Genomic DNA, 20,584 nt, shown 5'->3' with positions numbered 1-20,584 from the left:
TTAAAAACTATAAGAGCGAGGAAAAGATCAAAAAGTATAGACAACAAAAATAGTAAGATAATAAACTCCATAAATTACTTGTTATACCTAAACTTTGACGAAATTTATTGTAACGAACCTGAATTTTGCGGGGGTCTTATAACTCTATTACACTATTTATTAGCGTACTTTACTGACATTTATTTGTACTAAATTTGTTTATTTATTTATTAATATATTTTATTTTTTATTAGCTTATAAATGTTACTAAAATATACAAATAAATAATTCAACGCAAAATTTAAACGTGTTACAACAAATTTATACTTAAAATGAAAATTTCTTCCCCACTTATACTTACTAAACACCTAAGCTAATGTGATTTTATTACTAATAATAGCAAAAACTTTTGTTACTAGTAAGTATTGTTATAGTACTTTGTAAAAACTATCACATAAAAAAAGAAACAAGAATATATTATATAAATCAAACCTAAAAATATACACAAAAAAGTAAAAGACAAAATATGAGACAAAGAATAATACACTTTTTTTTAATCCTTTACATGGGAAACAATAACAAAATCTAATAAAAGGGGTAAGGGAGTTTATCAATTTTTTTTTTCTCTCCTCTTTCCCCAATAATATAACAATAATTTAAAAAAAAAAAAGAAATTGATATACATCTTTTTTTTCTTTTTTTGTCATGATTTTAAAAAATAAAAAATCTAAATTACCCACAACAATTTAAAAAAAATAATTTATTATTTTACAACTTTCCTTGATTATAGCCATAATAGGAGAGATACCATCTAACGAATTTTTTCAACCCGGTTTGCAAATCGGTTGCGGGCTTATACCCGAATGCTTTTCGGGCCGAAGTTATATTCGCATGCGTAAATGGAACGTCGCCGTTTCCGGGCATTACGACGAAATTCTTCTTTGCTTTAACCTTTAAATTCTTCTCCAACATACCAACCATCATCGGAACCGTTACAGGGGAAGTATTACCCAAATTAAAAATCCGATACGGAGCGGGCCCCCGTTTCTTCCCACCCGACCCGGTACTTTTACCCGATGTATCAAGTGACCCTATACAACCTTTTACAACATCATCAATGTAGGTAAAATCTCGGGCCAAATCGACCCGATTCTTGGCCCGATAAATCGTAATGGGCTTCCCTTGTAATATATTTCGAGTAAAACTAAAATACGCCATATCGGGCCTTCCCCACGGCCCGTATACCGTAAAAAACCTCAAGCCCGTTATTGAAAGCCCGTATATATGATTATACGTATGTGTAATTTCCTCGCCCGCTTTCTTCGTAGCTGCGTATAACGAAGCAGGTTGATCAGTACGATCCGATTCCGAGAAAGGTACTTTTTCATTTAACCCGTAAACAGAACTAGAGCTCGCCCATACAACCGCGGGTTGTATAGGTACATTTTTGCAAACCTCGAGCAACGTAACTAGTCCCGCTATATTACTATGAATATAAGAATTCGGATTTTCCATCGCATAACGCACCCCAGCCTGAGCCGCTAGATGCATGACATGTGTAAATTTAGCGATTTCGAAAAGCCTAACGAGCAACTTCATATCATTTATATCCCCTTCAACAATGAAGACGGAATTTTCGCTGAGGAGATTCTTCCGCGCTTTCTTCAAAGACACGTCGTAATAATCGTTGAAATTATCAAGTCCTACGACTCCATCGCCTCGTTTTTTCAAGGCGATGGATACGTGGGACCCAACGAAACCTGCAGCGCCTGTAACCAATACAGACATGCCATGTGTACGACGGATCTTAGCTGATTCGAATATCTGTTTCGACCAATTATGTTTCGAGAAATACTGATTGCCTCCATCCACCAATGATCGGAAGCACAAATACGAAGCTGTTATTGCTATCAGAAACAATGCCCATAGAAAAATTGTACTTGTTGATGCAAAACAACGATGCACATGTCTGTTTCGATCCTTAAATTTCCCCGGTGTTGACGGGAACAACTCCTCCTCCAATGGCATGATTGGTGCTATAAAATACGAGCAAAATGTGACTCAACTAATCGGAAAATGATCCAAAAGATGTTAAGAAAAAAAAAAAAAACAGATGCAGAGAACAATTTTTATGAAATTGGAGTCTGCATCTGAGGATGAAGAAAGGAAAATGGAGGATATTATATAGTGGGAGACCACAAATAAGGGGACAAAAATATAATAACGCGTGAAGAAGATAAAAAGGGAAAAATAAAAATGGAAAATGGAAATAGAAATAGGAAAAGTTTTAAATTTTTTTATTTTTTTTTTTAGGTAAGTTGTTTGGGAAAGTTTAAATGTTTGAAAAGAAATTAGTTACGAAAAAAAAGGAGAGTTAATGTAAAGGAAGTATAATTTCTAGAATAGTAAAAGTCTTAAAAAATGAAATGGGATTTTTATTTGAAAAAAAATAGGGGAAAAAGTGCGAAAAATACCTATATCTTGACGAAATTTGTAGTTCCGCATTCTGAACTTTGCGGGGGTTAATTGACATATATTTACCCTTTTGACTACTGCGTGTATTTCACGCACTAACTATGTGGTCCAAGTGAACAAAATATATGTTAGTTAAATACGATAAAAAATAGTCTATGGGGGTCATAGGACCCCCACCCCCCACAAAGTTTAAGGTGCGTAACTGCAAATTCACCTGAGTACAGATATTTTTCGCACATTTATTCCAAAAAAATAACATAAATATACACACAAATCCCTAATTATGAAAATCCCAAGTATCTTTCTTAGATGTATTGGGGCACGCATTATATATGTCGATAGTCTTAAAATTAAAAAAATGATATCCGGAGTTGATTATATATATTTACAAGGAAATGATGTACATTCGTTGGATATATTATCATATTATGTATATCGACAGTTCAAAATAAAAAATATATATAGGGAACTAATTATATATCTTTACAAATGAAAAAAACATATGTATATTATGTATCTCGACAAATCTAAAATCGAGATTTTAAGTAATTTTATAAAATGTTAAGCTTCAAACTGTTGAAATTTATGTTGTTTGATTGGAGATTTGGGTTTCGGGGTGGGGGGTTGTTGGTAAAAATAGGATTTTTAGGAAAAATTTTAAATTTGAAATCTTTTATTAAAGGTGAGGAGTGTTTGATATTCGATATTTTGAATTTTAATATGAGAGTTTACTACTCCTGTATTAGCTATCCATCTTATTAAAAATAATTGTATCAAATTATTTATTTATTTAACAAATTAATATAAAAAAAATTGGTGTAAATTGGTTTATAAATCTTGAATTAATGATTAGATATTCCAACAAATCTTGTTTCCATCATTATGTTTTTTCCTTTTTACTATAGTATATACTCCTATTAAGATTGCTTTAAATAAGGTATAGTAGTATATTACTCCTTATTTATTTCAGTAAATAAATTAAATTATACTTTTTTTCGCTCTAAAATAATTGTTACATTTACTTTTTGACAATAAATTTGAGTAATTATTTAAGCTAATATAGGATGGTAAGATACATGCAGACGTTATCACTATTTTGGTGATAGTGCGATTGTTTTCGATAGATAATATTTTTAAAAAAGTTATTTAGATTATTAGATCAATTTTATTAAATCTGAATCATTCAACTAAAAATCATATACTTATTTTTCATTATTCAATGATTTTTCTTGATAAAATGGTTGGCAATAACTGAAACGAAGGGGTCCATATAGCTAATGTGCCCGTATGTCCCTTTCTTAGTTAATAAGCAGACACAACGGGGTTCGACTTCTACTGCAAAATAAATTAGATACATATAAAAAAACATTCGATAAGTAAAAAGTTTTATAAAACTAATGTGTGTGAAAAAAATATTTGATTATTACTTGGAAAGTGAACTATGCACTAACTTTTTTTTTTTCTTAAATTCATTCACATTGATATATTATTTTATTTTATTTTTATTTTTATAGTATTTAAATTGTGTCTATCAATATTCATGAGGGGTTATTGTCAATAAGTAAGTGAGTGAATATTACTTCATACACGTAAGGATGTTGTATTTAAAGTGAAGTAAATGATTGATTTTATATATATATATATATTATTTTTATTTTTTAAAAAAAAAATTAATTTATTTTTCTCTAAGATTTTAATCATCAAATTGTTTCTTGTTACGATCAAAGAACTATTTAATTCCATAAATCGAATGAATTAAATTTAAACACGTAATGTGTTTGTTTAAATTGTCTAATTATTGATCTCTTGGTGATGATTTTAATATTTGTTGACTTGTTTTGCTTAAAAGAAACTAAATAACTATCAATAATTGAAGTTTGAAAAAATATTTATTTGCCTTTAAGAGAAAAAGGAAGAAAAAGTGTCCCAAGTTAAATTATATTGAGCTATGAAAATAATTTATAAAAAGAAATTTGGGATAATATGTAGAACTTTTGCCTTATGATAATTTTTGGTTTTTGACTCTTATGATATATAATTTAATATATTTAGTTAATTTAAAAATATGTGTTCATATCTAGAAAAGCGATACATGTTAATTTAAACGATAATTATTTCGCTCAAATAACCTAATATTGTAATCGTCATTCATAAATTATATAAACGCGCTTTCAATGAAGGATAGTTTCAGAATTTACGTCTTCTTTTACTGGCTTGAGACGTAAATCAAAGTTCACACTGTAAATATACTTTATTTTAAGAATTTTATAATTTATTTAAATTATTTTATTTCAATTAAATTATTGGAACTCATTAAATGCTAGATGAGCTGTAAATTATAATATTATAAATGATTATAATTATGTTTTTTTTTTTAAATATTAGCATTTCATACTTGTTGCGTGCATAAGTAATAAGTACGTATGATATGATAATTAACATAACTTATAAGCAAAGAGGAAATTTTCAACTATTTATTTTTATTTGTCCAATATTTTAAAAATAAACTTTTATTTTTTATCATCACATAGTAAGAACAAACAATTTTTTTTTCTTCATATTTTATCTTTACATTAATTATTTATTATTCAAATTATTTTCAAGAGCTAATACAAAACATCAATTAATAAGAACAATCTGGTAAATAGCCTTGTCAATCATTGTTCCATTAATGAGTATACCAATTATAAACATGACGAATAAAAATAAATAGAGATAATATTTATTTTAATGGAAAAAATAATTTTTTAGTGGGAAATCATTAGTCATAATGACATATTCACTATTTATTATAATGACTTTGACTCTTTAAAAAGCTACACATTTATTACTGTGAAAATGTATATCAAAGTGAATCTACTCTTAATATGAAAATATTTCCTCATTTTACACTTCTTCTTTAATTAAAACTTATATTAAGTGCATCTTAATTGACTTTTGAAATTACCATAATGCAGAGATTAGTAATGAAGGATTTTTTAGGCAGAATTTAGTTATTTATGTATTAATTATTTTACCTTCCTCTGACATAAAATAATACATAAATTTCTTCATAACTTATACATATATTAGTTATATGACAATAACATATTCAGGTAATACTTTTAGTCAGATTTTGTGGAGGACAAGGTGTACGAAAACCTTATCCCTATCTTACTGTGATAGGCAGGGGCGGAGCCACCTTTTATCGAGGGGTTCATCCAAACACCTTTCAACGAAAAATTATACTTTTTTACATGGTCAAAAGTATTTTTTATGTATATATAGTAGATGTTGAAACCCCTTTGGCTAGTTCGTATGTTTACTTCTGAACCTTGTCAATGAAAATTCTGACTTCGCCATAGGTCAGGGGTGGACCTACATTGAATTTTGGGATACTCCGACACCCATTAAACTCGACACGGAATAAGTATAATTACATAAAAAAAATATACGAAAATAGACAAAAAACATATAAAAACATCCACTGAAATAAAAAGTTGGTTGGGTGCAGTGGCCTTCACGCTGATATTAAGATTCTCCTCTGAAAATAATGGCTCGGATCCTTAAAATCTGAGTCCGCCACTGCCACTGATGATAGAATTGTTTAAACATCTTTGCTTGTGAAGTTAACCATAGTATTTAATTAATTAATACACTAAACTTTTAGTGTACTCCATTAATTAATACCAAAAATGCACCATAATATTATTGTTCAATTATAGGAACCTAGTCATATATTTAGGGATGTATTTTCATTTTAAAAAGTAAAATGTAATGTAGAAAGAAAGAGAAGTTTATGTACTATACTATTTTCATATTAAAATTAGGTATAAATTGCTAAATGCCTAAAATATTGTGGTTAACTATGTTTTTTCTCATTAAATGATTGTTTGGTTCATATACTAATTATATATAATGATATAGTCGTGGTAAAAGCAAATTAGGATAGAAGGTTACGAGGTCGGAACGCGTTTATATTAATAGGTAGGGGTGTTGTACTTATTAGTAATCGTAGTGTTAAGTTTGTTGTTTTTTATTCTCTGACTCTTGTTTATTAAGATCGCTTGTAGTATTATTTTGCGGTAGTATTGTCATATTACTATCAGGGGCGGAGCTATATTTGCTCCAGAGGGTTTATTCAAATCCCTTTCGACTGAAAATTATACTGTTTTTATACTATTTTTACATGGTTAAAAATAATTTTTATTCATATATAATAGATGTTGAGCCCCCTTCGACTAGTTCGTATATTTACTTTCGAACCTCCTCAATGAAAATTTTGGTTCCGCCACTGATTACTATTTGTTCTTATATTACTCCTTACTGTCTTTTGTACTCTTTTTACATTTTTTTCTGAATTATATTTTATCGTGAGTCGAAAGACTATCGAAAACAATCTCTCTACTTGACTGTGGATATAGTGGTATGAACCGCATACGATCTATCCTAACTTTCCAAACTCCACTATATAAGAATACACAGAATATATGCTGCTAATAAAAGGCTTGCGAGGGATGCGGGAGGATAGATGGAGGATGTTAACCTGTTAAGGGTTTCCTACAAAGCGCGTATTCAAGTTAGTCAGACCCTAATACGAATATTGGGAGGATGTTAACTAGTTGAGAGTTGCCTACAAAGCGCGTATTCGAATTTACTGAGATTTCAATACGAATATTGGGAGGATGTTAACTTGTTAAGAGTTTCCTACAAAACGCGTATTCGAATTTACTTAGACTTCAATACGAATACCGAAAGAATGTTAACTTATTAAGAGTTTCCTACAAAGCGCATATACGAATTTACTGAGACTTCAATACGAATATCGGGAGGATGTTAACTTGTTAAGAGTTTCCTATCAAGCCCGTATTCAAATTTAATTAGAATCCAATACGAATATTGGAAAGATGATAACTTGTTAAGAGATGCCTACAAAACGCGTATTCGAATTTAGTCAGACATCAATACGAATATCGAGAGGATGTTAATTTGTTAAGAGTTTTCTGTAAAGCGTGTATTCAAATTTAGTTAGATGTAATACGAATATCGAGAGGCTGTTCTTGTTAAGAATTTCCTATAAAACGCCGTTTCGAATTTAGTCAGACTCTAGCATGAATAACGAAAGGATGTTAACTTATTAAGAATTTTGTACAAAGTGCGTATTCAAATTTATTCAGATTCCAATACGAATATCCGATACTAAAACGAATATCCGATACTAAAGTGAACCCCCCACCCTCACCATCTCCCCCAAAAAAAAAAGGTTGTTTGATTAGGCTAGGGCGGCGGCAGTGCTGTCATATATGCCCACATTTTCTGTTTGTTTTTTGTTTTCACTAACAAAAAAGTCTATTTGCCAGCTTTATTTTGCATATAATAATAATCAGTATAATGAAAATTGACTTATATTTTTATTTATTTAATTAACTTATATATTATACTTTTTTAATGTCTTGAGGAAGGTTCTATGAAGGAGATTGAACTTAAAATTTAGAACATTTTAACAAGTTAAAACTATTAAAAAGGAGAAACTGTTTTAGATAAATCCTTGATTTAAATAGACTTAATAAAAATTAAGTATATAAAATAAATATAGTAGTGAAGAAAGTTATGTTGCAATTAAGAAGAAAATAAGCAGCGATAACAAATAACACGATAATTAAAGCAAAGGAAATAACATGTTTTTTAAAATCGAAGAAAAAAATAGTACGTAAGAGAGTGATATTAACAGTACATATAATAGCACTAACAACGATCGACTACCTATTAATCCATACCTTCATATATGTCTGTCTAGGATCATGTCCTCGATATTTTGCAGGCGAGTCATGTCCTATCTAATCACTTTTCGTGATACTTCTTTGACGTACATTTTCCCTCTCTTTAGATCATTATATCCTCACGCCTCTTTAGTAGGGCATCGGATTATTTTTGGCGACTTTTGATGAATGTTAGCCTACGGTTGTTGGGTGGGCCCGGAACTCGTTATTCGATTTTGGTTTAAAATCACCTGGAGGCCCTTCGACACTCTGTTGAATTTCCTTTTGTGCATCTTCTGTTTTAGAAATTTATAATTTTTTGAATGATTAAAATGACTGCATCGGCTTGTTTTTGACAACTTTTGATGGATGTTAGCCTACGATTGTTGGGTGGGCCCGAAACTCGTTATTCGATTTTGGTTGAAAATCACCTGGAGGCCCTTCAACGCTCTGTTGAGTTTCCTTCCATGCATCTTCTGATTTAGAAATTTATAATTTTTCGAATGATTAAAATGTTTGAATTTCAAATCAAAGAAACGTTTATCTGAATTAATCCAATCTCAAAATAAATACTACAAAAACAAGCAATTGGGCTAACTAAAATTGGGATATCCTTGGTATTTTCTAAATTATTATTTCAAACTTATTTATTTTATTTTTATTTTTGTTTATTAGTATTTTTTTTTTTATAAAAGAATAGAAAGGATTAAGATGCCAACATTTGGTGGTTGGAATTAGAATTAATTAAAATAAAATAAACAAAGCTTATAATAGAATAAAGTTGAATGTGAACTAAATGACTTGATTGCTTTAAAGTAAAGTCTTCTTTTGACCTAACTAAGCACATTTTGTCTGCTATTATAATTTTTTAGCAGAGTCAGAATTTTTATTAAAAAAATTAAAAATAGATATGAAATAATCGAAGAAATTTCAATATTTACTGTATAAAATAAAAATAATTTTAATTATCTATAAATAATATATTTTTTCATCGAAATAAATTAGAATGAACTTCTAATCATAAGCTGGCTGCGCTCCTAATTATAATAATGAATATATTCCTAAAATAGTAAATATGTTACTTCATTTACATGCTATTTAAGACTTTCAATTTTTTATTTTTTTAAACAGTTAATTAAAGGACATTTTTGTCCTTTGCCTTTTTAAAAATAATATATTAATTATTGGATATTTAAACAAGAAAAATTGACACATTTAATTTTAATATATAAATCAAGTAAAATCAAACGAAAAGTAATGAGCGTAAAATGAGCTAAAGTGATATTTATCAATTACTACAATGTCTCATTGACATTTTACGTGGCACATTTCCTTTTTAGTTCGTCTAAAAAGATGTCATTTTATTTTAATTAAAAATAATTTATTATGAAAAATCTATTTTACCCTTAATAAAATGATTTATTATCACATAAGTATCTAAGATTACAATACACCCTTATGGTGGAGCCCTTCTCCGGACACCACGCATAGTGGGTATCTTTAGAACACCGAGTTGCCCTTTTTTATTATCACATAAGTATCTAAGATTAGATAACAAGTTTCGAATGTCTTCCTTTTTGTTAAATACTGTATTAAGTCGAATAATATACTAAAACAACAACAACATACCCAGTGTATTCCCACAGAGTGAGGTCCGGAAAGGGTAATGTGTACGCAGTCCGAGCAGATAACAGTATAACAAACAAAAAATATAAAAGCACAAAACAAAATGAGATAACAGACTGCTAGCTAATACAATAAACAAGACAACCCCGAGATAATACTCTAAACTATCTATTTGAAATCATAGACATCACCGAAACACCACGAACAAGAAATTCCAGACACAGATAAAGCACTCTTTCCTACTATTACGGACGAACTCCAACCCACTGACCCTCAATCCTATTCCGCGCCTCCATACCTTTCTATCAACGGTCATGTCTTCCGTAAGCTGTAACTGCTCCATATCATGTTTAATCACCTCCCTCAAATATTTCTTCGGCCTACCTATATTCAGCTTAAAATCATTCATAATCAGCCTCTCGCACCTTCGTACTAAAACATCCGAGCTCCTCCAAATTAAATACTACCTCCGTCTCATTTTATGTGTCGTTATTTGATCGGGTACGGAGTTGAAAAAATAAGTGATGACTTTTTAAAATTTATAAAATTGTCCCTCTTATTGTTTACTTTTTAATTATTTTTTCTTAATAAGTGGGACCCATTAAAAATAAAATGAGAGCAATGTCATTAAATAATTATCAAATAAGAAAAATTGACATTCTTTTTAATACAAATAAAAAAGAAATAACAACATATAAAATGAAACGGAGAGAGTAATATATTATGTCACATAATAAATAAGATATGAATATGTATTAATGAAAAAGCTGTGGGACAATAAATAGTTATAAATTCTGACTTATATATATATATATATATATATATATATATATATATATATATAAATCCAGTATAATATGAGCTGTGATATATACTTTACATTCAATCTTACACTTCAATTTATGTACGAATAAAGATTAGTATCATTTTGCTATTTGTCCCATAAATATGGATTTAATCGAGCTTAAATATGAATATCGAAGATTGCTTGAGAAACTAAGCAAAAGATTTAGAAAAATTAATATAAACATACAAGTGGTACACTAAACGTTAATTCAATCTCAGCTAAAAAAAAAAGTATATTCTTAACGGCTTCTGTTCTTGACGTGAATGATAGCCTTTTCGGAACTAATTAATTCACCGGCACCTTCAATTAGTTAGACTTCACACATTATATAAACACATTATATCGATGTATATTGATTAGAGTTGTCAATACGGGTCAGTCCAGCCCATCCGGGCTAGCCCACACGGGCTTTAAGTTTGAAGGGCCAGGCCGGACTGGCCCATCAAAATGATGGGCCAAAAAATACCAAGCCCACACCATTACTCTGTGGGCTACGGGCCTCACGGGCTAGCCCGCTTTTTAAAAATTAATATTTTATAATTTAATTTTAGAATGTTAATAAAAATAAATATTATCAAACAATATTAAATAGTGTTAATACTTGTTAATTAAATCTCCAACACCCTAAAAAATACTTCTAATAGCGAAATTAAATAACTTTTGATATGATATCCTTCGAACCAAATAAAAATACTAATAAACAATCTAAATAGTTACATGTATTTGACTTACGGGCCGGCCCACGGGCTAACCCAACCCACATTGCTCAAGCCCTACGGGCCATGGGCTTATCCAGGCCGGGCTAAAAAGCCCTGTTCTTAAATGGGCTGCAAAAATTGAAGCCCAGCTCCATCAAATTATAGGCCGAGCTGGGCCGGCCCAACGAGCCTGGCCCATATTGACGGCTCTAATATTGATATCGAAATATTATTATGAGTTATCGTAGAAGTAAGATTTTTTTTTCACTTTTGGGCCTGGCCCATGGGCCTAGTTCGTTAGTACGAAGGCCTTGGATTTAGCAGATTTTGGGCTGCAAGTGTTGAGAACATTTGGGCCAAATTTGAAAATCTAATGTGTATAGCAAAACAATAATGAATTCGATCATATCAACACTAACGTACTAAACCTTTATCGTACTCTAGGATTGATCGTATTCTCATGTATTACTTAGATTCTCGTTCGGGCAATATTTGACTTTAGTTAAAAAAAAAAAATGAGTATTTGAAGTTGAAGTTAAAAAAGCGTACCCCCCCAAAAAAAAAGCATTATTTAACGTGAAAATTTGCGTCCCCTTATTAGAATTAATACTTATATAAAATTTAGTACCCTAGAAAACACATGATATACATAATAACATATATTTTAAAAACCAAACATATATAATTCCTTTCACTTAATTAAATATTAAAACACAAATTACAATGATTAAACAAGTTGTAGAAAGTACATAAAGACTTTACCATAATGTTTATTATTTATTATAAAATGACATGCATGCATGCATTTTATTTAATTTCCACCATTTCCTCCACCATGTCCTCCACCATATCCACCTCCATATCCACTACCACCACTACCTCGGTTTCCAGATCCAGAACCGGCCCTTGATCCAGCGTATGACCCTGCAGATGAGCCCGCCTCGGAACCACTGCCTCCTTCTCCTCCTGACGAAGATGAACTAGAACTCGAGCTTGAACTTGAACTTGAACTCGATCCTGAACCTGAACCAGCTCCTGCACCGGCACCTGAACCACTTCCACCACCACCTAACCCTAACCCTAACCCGATCCCAAGACCAACCCCTACACCACCCAAATCCAATCCTAAATCCATTCTTGCCACTCTACTTTCACACAACACAACAAAGCTTGAAAGAACAAGCAAAACAAGAAAGGATAAAGCTTTCACCTTAACCATACTTAGAAAAAATAGGACCAAAATAGCAAAGTTAATGTTTGTGTAGTATTTTTGGTGTTGTAACACATTGGGAATGTTAGGGCTATTTATAGTTGTGGATATACTAATTAGGTAAACCAAAGCAAGTGGACAACATTTTAACAAATTATTCTATAAGGTAAAGTTAAATATACCATCATATAAGGATTTTTTTTAAGTAACCGTAGTGTTTGAGCCAGCACGATTAATTTGATGGGATATCTGTCGCCTCTCATCAGCAACAGGTATCAGATAACTCTGTCATCATGTAAGGAATTTTTACACCATCAGAAGTCTCTTTCGTCTGTTGTAGCATGTAATTAATATCTCCTGTTTTTAAGATTATAAATCTCGTATTTAAGAAGACCTATTTATAAATACCATAAATTAATTTAAATGACAATACATATTACTTAAATTAAAAAAAAATAAAAATTGGGACCAAAATTTTTGGATGAGAATACTAAGCATGCAATGCAAAAAGGTCATTGGAGTGATGATGTGATAGTGAATACAATTGATGATACAATGCCAACCCACAATTCCACTATGGTAGTGGAAGGTATTTTTTTTTTCTTTTTTAAAGATATAACAAAGTTAATTGTACATTCTTGCTGTATATTATTTACACATTTAAGTTATTTTTAGATCTAATAACAATTAACATATTTTTCTTTTTAAAAAATTATAAATTTTCCAATTTAAAAAGGTATATCTGTAAGTAGGGGTGGACGTTCGGTATTTGGTTCGTTATTTTCAAAATTTGGGTTCGGTAATCCGATAATCGTTATTTGAACATAGATATCATATACCATACTTATAAATATCGGTTCGGTAGTTCAGTAATCGATAACTTAAACTTCGGTTCAATACGGTATTTGATAATACCATATTAAAGTTGGAGATGTGCAAATGTACGTTTAAACCTCAAAGAGTATATTTAATAATAAAAATCCTATTTAGTATTCTTTTTGTTGCTTTTTACGAATATATTACCAAGGTCCAAGAGATTCTTTGGGATGACTAGTACTATTTTCTGTATATATATATATATATATATATATTCGATATATAAATTTAAAATGCATGTAATATTGTTGAATGGAATGATGAGAAAGATCGCAAAAAATAAATAAATAATATGTAGGAAAGTTCTAGGTTTAATTAGGATATAAATTAATTGGATGCAATTCTCTAGGTTTTTAGTTAGTGCACAAAGTCAAATGATATAATATTGCTATAATGGAATATTACTATTTACATTAAGATTGAAATGTGAAAAATAAAAATAAAAAATTGACAATTGATTGGTTATAACTATAATGGAGTACACAAGGGATTGCATGTATTTGAAGAGGATTTAAGATTAAGATTTAATGGCTCTAATATTTAAAGTTTATGAAAATGTGTTTATTATAATAATTTTAAAATTATGTGTTTAGAATTTAATATTTAATAAAAATAATAGTGATTTTTCACATATATTTACATGTATCATATGTCAAAAATACTGAATTCAGTTGAATATGTTGAAGGTATAAAAAAATGTTGAAGAACTAATATCGTCGTAGACTTATATTTACTTATAAATTAAACTGTGAAAATAAACTGATATCGTCTACGTAAAATACGTAAAAGTCTATAACGTCTTATTGTACATACATATCATCGACCGCAACAACTTTATACCTCTAACTTCCTACCCCCGCCCTCACCCAGGGACAAATCTATGGCTAAATTTCTGGTGTTCCGACACTCGTTAAGTCCGATGCAATTTAGGTATAATTTTATAAAAAAATATATAAAAATTGATATAAGATGCAGAAAAAGCACCCAGTAAACCCAAAAATAGTTGAGTCTTTTAGGTTTCAGACAGAATCTTAAAACTTTCTGCTTTAATATGTGTATTCAAACCTCTCGAACGCCCACCACCCCTAATTTCTAGGTTCGCCATTGCTCCCACCCCCACCCCCACCCCACCCCATCCACCTCCACCCTCATCCCCTAGAATGGGCCCTACAGTGCGCGATCCGGATTAATCAGAGCTCCAATGTGGGTACTGGACATTGTAGTCGAGTGATAATTACTCTTTCATTTTGATCAAAAGTTTTGTATTTGTGCATTGAGTATGAAATCATCTTTGATAGGATGCACTTTATCCTACAGTGAGACTTTCTGACACAAATTCACATTAATCTGGCTTCAATATGAATACTGAACATATAACGAAAAACGAAAAAAAAGAGTAATTTTCTCTCTCAATTTAAATAAATAAAAAAAGCAATGTCGCTCGATCATTATTAAATTGAATGTAATCGTGTTATGTTCATCAAGTCTTATTAGGAAGCCTTCTCCTTCTAATAGATCATGAACTACGTCAAAATTGTCATTCTCAACAATTCCATAAAAAGTGATCTCAGTTTTTTTTCATCGAGTTTGAATAAAAATCAAAGATATCGAACGACTGTTACGGTAAAATTTAACAATTCAAAGAATAAAAGTGTATCGTTAATTTCTTAACACTCATTCTTACCTCTAATGTACTAATTGTACAAATAAAATCCCTCTATATTACACGAGATGATGGATTTAATTCAGAAATAAAATAAAAAATTTCCCCTAATTTATCTAATATGAAACAAAATACACATTTTCACGTTTGTCTAAATTAAAGGCAGCTTGATTCACTAAAACTTTCGCTATTCGCAAGGTCCCCGAAAAAGCCCGCAATATTCGTATTAATTTTTAAAACATGAACACTCATTATTAATTTAGATAAAATTCTTGTACTCCTAATTGCCACAAATACAGTATAATATGTATTTGCACTAACTTAATAAATACATGACATATAAGTTTACATACATTATTATCATCAAATTATACTTTCATTGTTCATTTTTAGTTATAATTAAGATTATGCATCGGTCGGTTTGATTCGATTTTGTATATATCAGTTTGATTTATTAATTTTCAATTTGTAAACACGCTGAACCAATAAAATATTCGTTATCGATTTTTGGTCTTTATCGATTCAATTTTTGAAAATTAACTGATAAGAAAATATTCCTTTATTTATTTTTCACTTTCTTTTATTTTCATTTGTTATGCACTATATTCATTCATAAAATCTACATAAATTATAACCAATAAGACAACAACTATAAAATGCGAAGCCAATAAGACATGCATTTAAATTTAAAGCAACTATTATATAATTAATTGTGAATAAAAAATAATTTCAATATAATCTTATTGAATTATCGGTTTAATCATTAATTAAAGTCGTAAAATCAAAAATCAAATAGATAGCCCAATAATTTTTTTTATACAGTCATAAATAAACCTTTAATCCAATAACCCCATATCAATAAGCCAAAAACATTTTTATCAGTTCGATTTGTCAGTTGAACTGATTTTTGCATACCCTTACTTATAACGTTTCACTTCATAGAGTCAATTTAATTAATCTTATTTTAAATTAAAATATTTAAAAATTATACAAAAATATATAAGTTGCAATTATTTCTCGTATTCAAATTTTAAAAAAAATTTCCCTTTAAATATTTGGGTTAAAGTACATATAATATAGTTTGATTGTGTCAATAAATTGTTGTAATAAAAAAATTTCATAACCTTACTGAACTCGCCGCCGCCGCGGCCCGGAGATTCTCGCCGGAATCTCTCGTCGCCGCCACCGCTGCCCGGAACTTCTCGCCGAAATCTCTCTCCGTCGCCGCCGTCTTAGGTGGAGCTCAGAGGTAGTGTAACTTATACTCAACTAGAAATTCTCGTATTCGCTGTAATTAGTCGAGCTGCCTGCAAGCTGATCAGAACGCTAAAAAATAAATAAATAAATTAAAGAAATTAGTGATAAAAAAAAGTTTCTTTTTTGATGAACGTGGTATCTGGGTTAGTTTGCACGTCTTTTCACTAATTTTTTAATAAAAGGAGTCTTTATCACTTGTTTTTTTTTTTATATAACTGTATGGTCCGAGCGAGCTTGCACACCTTAATTAATTTTAGGTAAAATAAATTTCACGGGGATAGCTGTTACCTCCCATCAGTAACAATTTTTACCACTAATAATAACTGTGGTGCCTGGACCAGCTTACACGCAGCTCGAGTAGTTACACGGGATATCTGTCACATCCCACCACCAGTAATGGTCTTTATCACTAATTTTTTATTTTTGAATAACCGTGGTGTCCGGATTAGCTTGCTTGCAGCTATTGCCTTATAGTTCTAGATTTAGTTGACATTGGGTTGGCTTTATAGACATTATGAAGTTAAGTTCTTTATTTAGTTTGATTGCAATATTTAATCAAGAAGTTGATTTTATTTCAATTATTGGGATTATTACAAACTTTCAACTAGGTAGTATATCAATCACAGTCCACCCAAGTTTGGGGCATGACAATCAAGAATTTTCTTTGACAAGGTGCTTTGCGGAGCCTTGGAGTAACCGGTAAAGTTGTTTCCATGTGATCAGGAGGTCACGGGTTCAAGCCTTGGAAACAGTCTCTGGCAGAAATGCAAGGTAAGGCTGCGTATAGTACACCCTTGTGGTGGGTCTCTTCCCCGGACCCTGTGCATAGCGGGGGCTTTAGTGCACCGGGATGCCCTTTAAGGTACTTTGCATGGATCCTTGCTGAAAGCAAAAAGAAAAAAATGAACTTGCTATAGATTAAAAAGATCCACATGGGATAGAGAGTCATATCTTAGGGTGCGTTCGGTATGCAGGAAAGTATTATTGTAAAAGCATTTGTATATGTCCAACACAAAACTATGAGGATGGGTGGGAGTAGGGTGATGCGTGTTGTGGTGGGTTGGGATGGGAATAGGGGTAGGGGTCGTGAGGTGGGATGTGACAATGCCACTTGTTTTCCCTTCTTCAGAGGTACTTAGCTTGTTTAGGCCTGCCACGTCATGTGGAAGGTTTTGAGTATGCAAGTGACGAAGCACGCGGCTACGAGCAGACATTCTAGATTTAGTTGACAGTTGGTTGGCTGTATAGACATTATGAAGTTAAGTTCTTTATTTAGTTTGTTGCAATATTTAATCAAGACATTGGTTTTATTTTAGTTATTGGGATCAGTACAAACCTTCAACTAGGTAGTATAAGGTTCACTCAACGGATAGTAAGGGTTGTGTATCAATCACACCTCACCGCACTTTAGGGGCGTGACAACCATGGATAAGAATTTTCTTTGCCGGGGGGGGGGGGGGGGGTGTACTTTGCATGGATCCTTGCTGAAAGCAAAATGAAAAATAGACTTGCTACAGATTAAAAAGAGCCATATTGTATAGTCTTTCTTTCTCAAGTCTACCGAATTTAGACTTTTCACAAGTGCGTCTTTTTGTCTTGGACTTGGTAAATATTTTTGGGGTGTATCTTGCTACAGATTTAAGGAGGCATGTTTTATCTAAGTGAAATAGAACACACACTAAGGTTGCCGCCTCATCTCCTAAACCTTCCACTCAATGAAGCAATCAAAGGAGAGCTTGAGGGTCTCTTCGTGGATAAGGTTCATTTTCTTCTTCTCTTTTTAGGTTGCATTTCTCTTTTCAATCCATTTTCCCGACTCAAAAAAGATTTGGCATCATTACAAGACACTGACCTTTTGGACACGATGCTAAGGTTATTGCAAATTTGGGCCTCGGCATATCTATTTATGACATTCGCTCCATTGGTGGTGGTTTTATCTATCCAAGTGAAGGTGCTTCTACATATACGGTATTCTACTTGTTGCTGCAGTTGATTATTTTAGTTTAAATCAAATGGATTGTGCAAACATGTATCATCATCCCTCATGAGATATTCCCATTTTCCAACCCGACATATTGAAACTGTTTTCGTTTAATATAAAATAGTTTCGTTTAATAGCATTTAGGTGGTTTAAATTGTCTCATGTGATTGAAAAGCTATCATCAGTCATCTTTCTATTATTTGTAGTATCTTCTGTGATAGCATGTTCATTGATACAGAAAAATCATGGTCTCTTGCAGGTCAAGTTTAGACTGGTAGTCTTTCGCCCATTTGTAGGAGAAGTAATAACTGCTAGACTCAAAGAGTCCACTGCAGAGGGTTTGCGATGTAAGCCTTGTAGAATGTTTACAATTTATTCTCATCCAATTTTCCTCTGTTGAAGTTCCGGTCACATACGCCAAAGACATTTAGCCAAGTATTACAATCAACAAGAGAACTATCTAGCACCAGAACTATTAGGGGTTTTTGGTACGCGATATAAGGATAATAATCCTGGGATGAAATTTGGGATTAACTTTATCCCATGTTTGGTGTGAGGTATTAGCTAATCCCGAGACTATTTTATCTCACCATTTGTACTAAACTGGTGGGATTACTATCCGTATGGAGGGTGCGATAAAATAGTCTTATGGGTTAGCTCTGCGTATCCCATCTGTTGTACAAAACGACCCCTAGTTGTTTGAACCATGCAAACCATATTGAAGGATGTATGGTTCGTAGTTTCTTAATGATTTAAAGTATGTAGTTTGTGAAGCGAGATATTCTCATTCTAGATATTTTCACTTCCCAAACTTTTCAGAAAAGGCATCTTAATGTTCGTTCCATTTTGTGCTTGTTAGTGTCGCTTGGATTTTTCGATGACATTTATGTACCCGCACCTCTAATGCCAAATCCATCACGTTCTGAGTCTGATCCTGAAAACAAGTAAGTAATTTTTGTCGCAACGTCTAACTTTGTGGTGCAATCTCATGTACTGATTGGTTTTTCTGAATCGTACATCTTAAGTTTCTTTGCATATGGGTTTTATTGTCCATTTCAGGAACCAAGTCAAGTGGATATGGAAGTTTGATGAACAAGATTATCCTATTGATGGCGTAGATGAGGTTGTTAGACGTAACAATTTTGCTAATGTTGCACCGTTTGGTCAAATGATGTACGTTAAAATTTTGACATTGATTATATGAACTGCAGATTAGGTTCCAAGTCTATAATGTTAGTTATCCATCGATACCTCTTGAGCAAGATAAAGATTCGAAGCCATTTGCACCAATGGTCATAAAGGTCTGTCAAATCTTAACTTCATTCCTGCTGTGTATAATTTTTTTCCCTTCGTACAGTTAAATTTGATATAATCGAGTCGCACTTATTATGAAGGAAAACGTCTTGCATAAATTGAAACTTCAGAGGATTTAATCTTGGAATTTTGGATGAAACAATGTTGTTTATCAGTAGCATTTGGTCACACTAAGTAGCCATATCTTGAAATCGAGGTAAAAATAGAATAATTATCTTCAATAAGTTTGACATCGGAATTAAAATTCTTGTGGCTCAGGTCCTTTAAACGTTGTGTGGATTCATGACTCAAACTGGAACTTTCTTTAAAATAATGATGGTTTCCGAGCCAGGTTGGACGCCCCGGTTATTTCATTCGTTACCTACTACCTTCCTCCAACATAGCTACTGGATAACTTTGCTATCAAGGCTTAGGCAGATAGAAAGTGAACATCTAATATTTTTGTCTGTGCTGGGATTTCAAGGTTTTCAAGGGCTGCACCGGCTTCATTGGTCTTAAGGCCACGTCCTTGGGTGCAATCTGAAACGTCCGACTAGGTTACCTAAACGTCTTGAACTAGTGGAAAAACTAGAATTGGCTGTCCATGCCCAGTGCTCTCATATCAGATACTTACATGGACCATATCTTGGATGCAATTGGAACTTCCGATTCGTTTAGCTAAACGTCTTGAATTACAACTGTGGGAACTTTAGTGGAAAGACTAGAATTGGCTGTCCATACCTAGTACTCATATTTGTTTGTTACATGGACCACATCCTTGGTGCCTTTAACTTCCGATTAGTTTAGCTAAACGTCTTGAACTACAATAATGGAAAGATTAGAATTGGTTGTCCATACCTGGTACTCATATTTGATAGTTGCATGGACCACAACCTTGGTGCCTTTGGAACTTCCGATTAGTTTAGCTAAACGTCTTGAAC

General features: G+C 31.8%; 3 protein-coding genes across 3 annotated transcripts; 1 reads left to right on the top strand and 2 right to left on the bottom strand.

The window, feature by feature from the left end:
- Nucleotides 1–741: 741 nt before the first annotated feature.
- LOC107854241 (UDP-glucuronate 4-epimerase 1) lies at nucleotides 742–2,231 on the bottom strand. The gene has a single exon (XM_016699241.2). The coding sequence runs from the start codon at nucleotides 2,005–2,007 to the stop codon at nucleotides 748–750; it is 1,260 nt and encodes a 419-aa protein (XP_016554727.1). The 5' UTR covers nucleotides 2,008–2,231; the 3' UTR covers nucleotides 742–747.
- A 9,778-nt stretch (nucleotides 2,232–12,009) lies between these two features.
- Nucleotides 12,010–12,711, bottom strand: LOC107854221 (putative glycine-rich cell wall structural protein 1). Its single transcript, XM_016699219.2, has one exon. It carries the CDS (start codon nucleotides 12,580–12,582, stop codon nucleotides 12,175–12,177), a length of 408 nt encoding a protein of 135 aa, XP_016554705.2. The 5' UTR covers nucleotides 12,583–12,711; the 3' UTR covers nucleotides 12,010–12,174.
- A 3,462-nt stretch (nucleotides 12,712–16,173) lies between these two features.
- Nucleotides 16,174–19,651, top strand: LOC107854235 (DNA-directed RNA polymerase III subunit RPC8; the record flags this gene model as incomplete). The annotated part of the gene is given in 7 exon segments (XM_047415079.1): nucleotides 16,174–16,361; nucleotides 18,006–18,128; nucleotides 18,242–18,337; nucleotides 18,610–18,697; nucleotides 19,210–19,294; nucleotides 19,410–19,473; nucleotides 19,562–19,651. Coding segments are annotated over 6 exon segments (534 nt in total), but the record flags the coding sequence as incomplete, so codon positions are not given.
- Between the last annotated feature and the right edge of the window lie 933 nt (nucleotides 19,652–20,584).

This window comes from Capsicum annuum, chromosome 7 (genome assembly GCF_002878395.1).
Source record: "Capsicum annuum cultivar UCD-10X-F1 chromosome 7, UCD10Xv1.1, whole genome shotgun sequence".
In the NCBI taxonomy this organism is placed as follows: Eukaryota; Viridiplantae; Streptophyta; class Magnoliopsida; order Solanales; family Solanaceae; genus Capsicum; species Capsicum annuum.
This window is presented reverse-complemented; position numbering and strand designations above follow the sequence as displayed.